A 10531-nucleotide genomic window follows, 5' to 3' on the forward strand; every position below is an offset into this window, starting at 1 on the left:
TCTGCTTTGTCCAGGATGACCGTCATTCTGCCTTTGTCTGCTGGTAGTATGATTATGTTCTTATCGTTTCTTAGTGATTTTAGTGCTTCCCTCTCCTTGGTGTTGAGGTTATGTGTTTGTCTTTTCCTTGTTATCAGGGGTACGATACTTTGTCTCACTGTTTGTTGTGTCTCTTCTGTCAGTCCATTGTTCCTGAGTGTGCATTCTAGTGCTGCTAGGAAGTCAAACCAACAGCCACTCTCAGACAACAACTCACCAGAACGAAGGACCCGATACCCAGCATGAGCAAAACTAACGTAGTGTACAAAATCCCATGCAAGGACTGCACAAAACAGTATATATGACAAACAGGAAGACGGCTAACGATCCGCATCCACGAACATCAACTAGTCACGAAACAACACGACCTGCTATCCCTAGTAGCCACACACGCAGACGACAAGCAACATGAATTTGACTGGGACAACACTACCATTATAGGGCAAGCGAAACAAAGAACAGCCAGGGAATTCCTAGAAGCTTGGCACTCATCCACAAACTCCATCAACAAACACATAGACCTGGACCCAATATACCGGCCACTACAGCGGACAGCTGAAACGGACAACCGGAAGCGGCAGGGACAGGCCACTATAAATGCCGGAGGAAACACCACAGAAGCGCTTCACAGGAGGCTCCAAGCACTGAAGATGTCACCTAGACAGGGGACGAAACGTTTGCAACAAAAACTTCCAGCTCGGCGAACAGAACCACAGCAACGAGCACCCGAGCTACAAATCTTCTCACAAACTTTGAATTCCAGAGATAACAGACTTCAGTTTTACAAATGGGTGAAGCTGAGATCATTCTTCTTGAGAAGGATGAGAGAACATTTGTTCAAAATCAGGAGGGGGTGAGGCTATGATCTAGAATTCACTCTTACAGTCTATGATGGGGAAATGATACCAAGAAAATTTGGTAATAGACTGCAGATTAAAAACAAAATGGTAATGTTACATAGAAAAGGCAGGGCAAGGTGGGTTATGCGCCAAATGGTCTTATTTTCTGCTAAATTCATTCTAAGATTCTTGAGTGTTGACTATCTCCCAAAAAATCAACTTTAACGATTCAAAACCCTGCATTCCTCCATGATTACAAAATTCTACTTCAGTAAATCTATAAAAAGATGTAATTTCCTTCTCAGTTCAGAAACAAAAATCAATGATAATTTTATTAAATTAAGTGAGTTTGCATGTGAGCAAAAATAGAACAATGTCAATGTTTTTAGAAGCTCACTGAATGACCAGGTTTTACCCTTGTGGGTCATATCAGTTGAGCCTTCACTAACCAACATTAAACCATTGTAATAGGAAGATATTGACTACTAAGTTCTGAATAGATAACAGGCATAAAATTCACAAGAGGAGGCTGAATAGATAACAGGCATAAAATTCACAAGAGGAGGAGAACAACAACAGACTTCCATTCCTATACGTGACAGGTGAACGTACAGTTAACAGAGAGCTTCAAACCAGCGTCTACAGAAAAACAACACACGCGGACCAAATACTTAAATTCAGAAGCAATCATCCCAATACACACAAACTGAGCTGCATCAAGACATCACACTGCAGCACCCAAGAACTACAAAAAGAAAAATACCTGTACAATATTTATAAGAAAAATGTGTAACCAATAAACACAACCAACTGACTCCTCAGAAACAAACCCAAACAAGCAGACACAATGCAACCAAAACCTATAGCCACACTACCTTACATCAAAGGCATATCAGAATTGAGTTCCAGACTACTCAGACCCCTTGGCATCATGGTAGCCCACAAACCTACACACACACACACACTTAAACAGCGACTAATTAACCTATAGGATGCATTAGATACCACCAGCAAAACTAATGTCATTTACAAGATACAATTGGACAAACTAACAGGAAACCTGCCACGAGGATATACGAATACCAATTGGCCACCAAAAGACACGACCCACTATCACTCGTTTCCATACATACAGACAAAGAAGGACATCACTTTGACTGGGAGAACACACATATCCTAGGACATGCGGAACAAAGATTCGTACAAGAATTCTTAGAGGCATGGCATTCTAACCAGAACTCCATCAATAAACACATCAATTTAGATCCTGTCAATACGTTCCCTTGAAAAAAAAAACAGAAATGACATTACCCACCTTAAGAAACCAAGAATTATAAATAGAGAGGCCAGACATACCACTAGCACTTCACCAGAGACTCTCACTGATGATGTTATCTAGTCATGGTGACGGAACGTCTGAAAACAAGCCCTCAAGTTCAGTGAGCAAACTTACAGACTTATCATCAATATGAGCTACAAATCTTAAAAATAGAAAACATCATTCATAACCATGGATCCTAGAACTTAAAGTACCTTAAAAACTCAGTTCTGCAGGACTCGCATTTCCAAATGGCATTGTGGAGGTGATGGCCTGGTGATAATTTCACTGGTGAAAATGTGTTGCTGGAAAAGCGCAGCAGGTCAGTCAACATCCAAGGAACAGGAGAATCGACGTTTCGGGCATAAGCCTTTCTTCAGGAATCCTGATTCCTGAAGAAGGGCTTATGCCCGAAACGTCGATTCTCCTGTTCCTTGGATGCTGCCTGACCTGCTGCACTTTTCCAGCAACACATTTTCAGCTCTGATCTCCAGCATCTGCAGTCCTCACTTTCTCCTCGATAATTTCACTGGACAAGTAATACAGAGGACCAGGCTAATTTATGTCATGGGACCATGGGTTCAAATCCTTTCATGATGGCTTGTGGAATTTACATTCAATTAATAATCTGCAATTGAAAGTCAGTCTCAATAATGGTAACTATCATAGATGATTGTTAAAATCCATCTGATTCACTAATTTCTTTTACAGAAAGAAATCAGAAATCCTTACCAAGATTGGCACCTGTGCAATTCCAAAGTAAATGTGGCTGTCTCTTAACTATCCCCTGAACCGACTGACCAAGCCACTTAGTTAAAGATTGATCAAGGATGGGCAACAAACACTAGCCTTGACAGCAACATCCACATCCCATGAATTTAAGGTGATAAAGTGGCTCACTTGCATCCTTATCAAAGCACAAGAGTGTTAATATTTATTTGGGAAATTAGAGAAAGTTTAGAAACAGACTTCAACTGTAAACTTAACAGTAGCCACTGAGGGAGAGGAGCTCAAAACGATTATGCAGTAAAAGGGAGTGGGAGGTGATGCAATTATAAGATCTACTGCAGCATGAAATAAGAAAAGTGTCTAAAAAGAAAGACTCATCAGATGACGAAAGCAGTGGCAGCAGATAAACCATAATTGAGGGCAAATTATTTTAAAAGGCAAATTATCACACCTATTACAGATTCTAGCACCCCATCCAAAATTATTCTATTCCCAATGTGACAAAAGATAAGATTATTTGATTGCAGAGTTTCAGATTGGTAGCGACTCATCTCATCTAACATGGTTGCTAAAAAGGGAAATTAGCAATTTGTGTGTAATTAGATAACAATGCCAAGAACCATACATTCAGTTATTTCTGTAAAATACTTCCACTTTATTCTCCGTCCTAACTACTCTTGCCAATTCCTCCACCACTAAAAATTAAAATGGTCAAGTGTCCCCACCATAATTTGTACATATAGGTTGATACTTTAAAATACTAAGGGCCCTAAAAACCTTAACGACTAAAACCAATTTCCTCTAAAATACTGTGCTATTTAATATAACACCACAGGAAATATTCATTTCAACATAATATTTTTCAAAGCAAAAATGATGCACATTGTGGATGCTTTCACAATTGGTTTTACTGTTGCATTCACAAATCAAAAGCTTAAATTGCAAAAAAAAAAGCCCTGACAAGATGATTCAAAATATCAAAGGAATACAAAACATAACATCTATAGAAGGTAACATGATAGGACATAATAACAATGCACTAGTGGGAGAATCTAGCAGGAGCAGTTCAAAAATAAAGAGTCTCTCATTTAAAGATGGGTGCAAGGAGGAAGTTCTTCTCTTGGAGGGCGATTAGTCTTTGGGATTGTGACAGAATTCTGCAGGCTGAATAACTGAATATATTCAAGGCAGATTCATATTTCTGATCTGCTAAGGATCAAGGGCTTTGGGGGATCAAGCAGGAAAGTTAAGGCCATGATCAGATCAGACATGATCTTGTTGCATGGTAGCGTAGGCTTGATCATTCTTAGATTTTACGATCAAATAAGGCATGTATAGTACAATACAAACAAAGCCATAACAGTTCTAGTGAAAAGGTCCTTAACCTCAAATACTGTTTCCTTCTACACAGATGCTGCCTGATCTCCTGAGAATGCCGAGCATTTTCCATTTTCATTTCAGATTTCCAGTATCTATCGTAGTTTGCTTTTGTATTAGCATCTAACATTTCTGGCAGAAGTGCAGAAATTCTGTGAAATGCACAAGAGTTCGATGGATTTTAATAGATATATTTGGGTGTTTCATCATTCCAAATACCTTAATGGACGATCAGGTTAGTCTAGTAGAGACAAATCAATTAAGATCAGCCCAAATCAATGTTAAATGATTTTACATAATCACAAATAAAACCACGATAATTGGGATGCCACATGCACCATGTGAAAGACTTGTTTTGTTGCAGTAACATAAACAAACTTTCCATGCACTGGTGCAAAAATACATTCTGAATGCTTGCAACATTCAGAATTCTTTTAAAAATGCCTCATGGGATGTTGGAGTCCCTGGCTATTGCCCATTTAATATGTCTATTTCTTTCTCTTTCTAACCTTAAATCTGACTCCACTGTGCCACTTAGATGCAAATATAGATGTGTTTCATTAAGGGTTGCTGTATGCTATTTCATGACGATCTTGCCACGAGCCCAGTGTATAATGACAATTTAATAAAAAAATTTTAAAAACTCAATATTCTAAACATGTAGTAAAATCCAATGTCATAAAATTTATCTTTTTTTTTCAAAAAACATTGACTTCAATTAATCAACAGAATTACATAGATCAACCCTGTTCAATAATTTATTAGTGAAACCACTCATTTATGATTCACTATAATTGTTACAACGGGCCCTGACAATTCTACAAGTAAAACAAAAATCGAATTCCCAAATACAAAAACATTTTTTTCAGGACTCCTTTCTTACCTAGAATGCAAGAGGCCCAACCAGACAGGATTCACTGCTAGATCTAGTAATTGGAAATGAACCAGAGCAGATAAGAAAAGTAAGTATAGGGGAGCATCTAGGCAACAGTGATCATAACAAGTTTAAATTAATGATTGAGAAAACGTAAGTAAGAGAAAGACCACAACAATACATGACAGGAAAAACAGGTAGATATTAAGGGACAAGAATAGATCTGAAGAAATCTCAGAGGGAAAATAATGAACAGCAGATGGGGAAATACTTAGAAAATGAAATCTATTTTAGTTTAGGAAAAACATATTCAGTTAAAAAACATGAACAAACTAACCAATAATGAAACACTTTAGATGTATAAAGAATTAAGGATTAAGGTAAAATTGAAGATATAAAAAACAAAGTTGGTAACCAGAGAGGATGACAAAAGTGAAATGATAGATTAGCAAAGACAGCATTTTTTTAAAAAAAACTTATGGAAAGCAAAAATGACAAATTTAACTTTCAAGTAACAGAAAAGTAGTATTTTCAGACAAAAAATCCTCAGGATAGGGATTAAGCAACAGAAGGAAAACTCAGAAGTAATGACAGCAAAATTGCAGAAATATTGAATAGTGACTTTGCTTCATTATTCACCAAAGAGACCAAAGTAGATAACGCATTAGAAGAGAAGCCAAAAAATATGAAAATATTTAAGACAGAAAGTGATCTGGAGTGTAGGGAGATGACAAATAATAAACTAATCAAGTGAAGCAAAGATAAAACCTTTGCTTGACTTGACTGGATTCATTCTTTTTTTTAAAATTGTAGAAGAAGTAGTAATATGTGTACAAAATTCATTACAATTGGGAATTATGCCAGAGGAATGATGGACAACTAGCAATATTATATTCAAAGGAGAGAGACAGAACACATCCAAAAAACTAGCTGAATATCAATGATAAGAAAGATGAGAGAGTCTTTATTCAAAGAGGTAAGAGAAAAACATTAGCTGAAAATATAAAAGAGAAGCTAACTTAAGATTTTAAAGGGGAAGGACAACATCTAACCAACCTTACTAAATTCTTTGAAGTAACAGCAAGACTGGAAAAAGGTAATGCATTAGATAAAACATATTTGGACTTTGAAACGGTGTGCTGTTTAGATGGATTGGCCATGATAAATTGCCCCATGGTGTCCAAAGATGCACAGATTAGGAGGATTACCTATGGTAAATGCAGGATAGCTTGCTCTTCAGACATTGGTTTCAGACTTGATGGTCCAAGCGTCCTCTCTGACCTGTAGGGATTCTAATGATCTTTGAAAATGTATCATGAAGTAAACTGATAACTATGATCAGAGTTATGTAGCAAGATGAATAGCAAATTGGTTCTAGAATAAAAAAAAAGTCTTTAAGGGCAGCTACATAGACTGGCAAAGGTGGAAAATGATGTTACAAACAAAGTGAATGAACGACTGGATAATCTAAGTTATTTATTTAAGAAAGTACTGTTGGTCTGGATATCAGTCCAGACAGTACGAGACCAGATGTACTCTGGAAGATGCATGTTGGGACTATTGCAAAACTCCTGATGTACTGACTAAGCAGGAATTGTCCAAGAAGTTGAAATTTCCAACTTTATCCAGCATCCACAACACTCCAAAAAGGTATCTAACTCTGTGTTAAGAGTCAGAGACTTTAGAGAGTTCCAGATTACTTTTATTAATATTTGGCCATGGAAAGTTAGAGGAAATCAAACCTACAAGGACTTCCCATTCATTGACACTGACCTTGCCACTCCATCTCATCTCGAGCTACCCACTGCATCGAATGTCCCCTGATCTGTACTAATCTGGCCTAACTCATCCCCTCTCCAGCCTGCCACACCCCCCCCCCCCCGACAAGATCCATCCTGACAGCCCCGATTGCATTCCCCACAACCATCTACCTGCCATCTTATACTTCATTTTCTGGTACCTACTTGGACTCACCTATCACACTCTCCCATTTACACAATCACCTGTTTTAAAATCAGTTCTCAATGGCTGCCAGATGATCATATCTTGGAATACAACGGTTCACGTCAAAAAGAGCAGAGTTTCAATGCTGATCCACTTTGTTATTACTTGCGAGGATTCCTGAACTGTATTAAGCTGCTGTAGATGGGATTGCTCCTGTCCCAGACGTTTGCATGGAGAAATCTTCAAAGGCAAGTTTATTCTTGTCTTGTCCAATCAGAATTGAAAATAAAAGTTTCCAACGCTGACTGGGAGATCTAGTCATACTCCCTCCTCAACCAATCACACTTATGATTATATCATCTGGCACTTATAGGATTAAATGGCAAATAGCTAGAAATAGTCACTAGTTCAGAAAAGCCACATATCTGAAATGTGGCTCATCTAAATGTTTGAAATTTCAATTTCAATAAAATTCTCAAATGCTCTCTGACCTATAAGTGAAAATGCTAGAGACAATCAGATGTCCAGCATCTGCAAATTTTTGACATTGTCAGCATATGCAGTAAAACAGCCCGACTTTACATCATTTTATCCGACTGAGTGCCTACAGAATAATTAATTTCGTGGATACTGCATGGTGAGGTGTCAACTTGGTTTTAGCTGAATTCTGAAGGTTGAGAATGCAAACCTCATTCAGGGACTTGAGTACAAAGCCAGCTGCGACTTCAGTATGGTCCAAAGGTTTTATGAGAAGTTCTGCACTTTGGATGAAAGCAAGATTCGATTATGTTCCAGCAGTTCAAATAGAAATTAAAGATCCCTGGTATTATTTGTAGATGAGCAGATTTACCTAGAGTGCAAAACCAAAGAACAAAATGCAGCTAATCTTTAGAATTTCATTCCCAAAACTTTAAGTTCTGTTACTGCAATACACAAACACTTGACATTACCTAACTAGGAGGTCCGAAGGCACCTTCGACGTTAAGAGACTATGTCAAGTCTTTAAAAAAGATTTGTTACTAAGTGGTCACTGAGAAGCAACAGATACAGTACTCTACTGTCTAAATAATTTACTTGATAAACAATTGCAGTTGTGCTTTGGTGTCATTCTGCAGAATGGAACATTTTGCGTTAAATGACATCACTGAGTAATGCTATCTCAAATGAAAAGCACAGATAATATTACTCTGACATCTGAGTACATAGGGGAAAGGAGGCTACAAGATGTGTTAAAAAAAAGTTTAGCAGGATATACGAAGGAAATTATAACATTAACTTCATTCTGATAATTAGATTTTGTAAATTTAACAGATTAAGAAAATAAGGTTACCCAGAATTCACAGACAAAACACACTGAAATATGGTCAAAGAATTCAAAGCTGTGATTAGATTTTTTTTAAAAAACACATTAAAGAAAATTTGGGACTTGTTGCCAGCTTCACTTTGGCACTGTAACAGGACCACTTCAAAAAAGTGAGTGAACAAAAATTATCCAAAATTATTGTTATAAAATTCTTGGCTCTGAGCCAGTTAACATTGTTTGGAAACACACAGCCATGAAATTAATATTTAGAAGCTGTGTTCTGAAAGAATCTGGTTCTAGCCTTTTTCTCTATCCCTCCCAGTTTTCAACATACCCTAGCCTTTGGATCGTTCAGCTTAACAAAACAGAAATTCAGTGGGGTTTGCATACAAGATCCTTAAGAACTCAGCCCACTTGCCAATTTCTTCTTACTCAGGACACAAACAAATATTCAATGGGAATCACTCATCCTGTTCATACTGAATTAAGAGCTAGGCTCTTTCCCTCACTTTTGAAAACATGAGAAAGGTTGCACTGCAACACATTGCTTTTCCCTAACAGTCAGTATTGATTCGTTCTTGCTTTCACATCCCTGGTTGGAGGATAAAGGCCTTCATTTTGTTTAAGATTTTTTTTAAACTGAAGTTACCAGTTGTTCACATTATGTGCCATTTATATGCTAAATGTCACTGACACTTGCAAAATAGTTCCTCTATCACATATTTGATTCACCATAATCTATGTCTTTTTAAAAAAGTATTTTACATACATATTCTCAGTAATACTTAACTGGTGATCCAAATTTCACAAAATCATTGACCAGTTAGGGCCATGTCTATCCAGAGAGATCTTTCGTGCAAGTAGCTTTGTTTTCTACTTACGTGTATTTTTAGGTACGTTTTCGGATGAGATCTTTCTCGACAACTTAGGGCCCTTTTATAGTCAAGTAAAAGTAAATATTTGAATGTTCTTGATAGCGTTCAACAAATAATCTCAACAGGCCATGGCCCAGATGTCATTTATGGACATGATGTTCAAGGCCCGACACCACCTTCCCACCCCACCCCAACTCATTTCCTTATTGTGTACGGAAGTCTATGTTCCAAACTGTTGTCTACAAGTCCTGGCCTGTTCCTAGGTCGGTGCCTGTAATCAGTCTTTGGCACTCGCCTTATTCCAGACAGTTGTGTGTGAGTGAAGTGTGAGGCCTGACCCCTGTATAGGTATTTGCTGGCCTCTCTATTAGTGTTACTGTTGCTATGAGAGGCCAGGGGCCTGTCCCAGTGGTCGGTGCCTGTAGGCTGAGGCTGCCATCCCACCCTGTTTGCCCTTTCTTTAGCTGAGCTCAGTACCAGTGTCAAGCCGCCCCTGGGTGCCAGGGCCCGTCCGCTTACCTTTATAATGGACTCGCAGGTTGTTCTGAGACAAGCCGATGTAGCTGTACTTATCCTTTGGGCTCCAGCATCTGGGCAGCGGCGTCTCCTGCTCGTTGACAGCGGGGTAGAGCCGCTTGAAGCGCTCGGTGAGTCCCTTCTCCTGGAGGTTGAGGGCCGACTCTCCGTGCGTCGCCGACAGCCCGGCCATGGGTGCGGATCTGTGAAGGAAAGGGAGGGGTGGGAGGGGGGTTAGGCCGAGCCCCGAGCCTGGGCGGATGTGTAATGGGGCCTTGAGAGGCTCGGGATCGGGCCCCGAAGCCCGGATGGAGGAGGCTCGGAATCCCGGAACGGCGGCCGCGCCTTGTGAACCCTCAGCCCGCCCGCTTACTCAGAGCCTGGCAGACAGCCGCCCTTCCTCCAGCCGGTCCCGTCCGGTCCGGGCCCCAACTCAGTCGCTGCTGCATCCGAGCCCGGCCGGCCGTCTGTCTGTCTGAGTGAGTGAGTGTCCCTGTGTCCGCCTGTCCCCGCTCACTGACAGGCCGCCGCCGCTCACCAAGCCGCTCCTCATTGGCTGCTCACTCCGAGCCAGCCAGGCCGGGGGGCGGGGCCAGGCACCAGGGGGCGGGGCCAGGCACCAGGGGGCGGGGCCAAGCTGGGCTCCGGCTCGGGCTCGGGGTGACTGCTGCAGAGAGGCTCACTCCCTATGGAGGGGGGGGGGTCTCTGGAGTGAGG

General features: G+C 40.0%; 1 protein-coding gene across 2 annotated transcripts in view; it reads right to left on the minus strand.

Moving 5' to 3' along the window:
* ranbp9 (RAN binding protein 9) overlaps positions 1-10370 on the minus strand; it is a 98490-nt gene extending 88120 nt beyond the window's left edge. Inside the window, exon 1 of one of the 2 annotated variants that reach the window (XM_043719041.1) lies at positions 9818-10370. In XM_043719041.1, the coding sequence (XP_043574976.1) occupies positions 9818-10007 (190 nt within the window). In that variant the 5' untranslated portion in view covers positions 10008-10370. Of the gene's footprint in view, positions 1-5185; positions 5229-9817 lie in introns of those variants that run through there. The other variant, XM_043719042.1, reaches the window with a different exon arrangement.
* Between the last annotated feature and the right edge of the window lie 161 nt (positions 10371-10531).

Source organism: Chiloscyllium plagiosum, chromosome 29, assembly GCF_004010195.1.
Source record: "Chiloscyllium plagiosum isolate BGI_BamShark_2017 chromosome 29, ASM401019v2, whole genome shotgun sequence".
In the NCBI taxonomy this organism is placed as follows: domain Eukaryota; kingdom Metazoa; phylum Chordata; class Chondrichthyes; order Orectolobiformes; family Hemiscylliidae; genus Chiloscyllium; species Chiloscyllium plagiosum.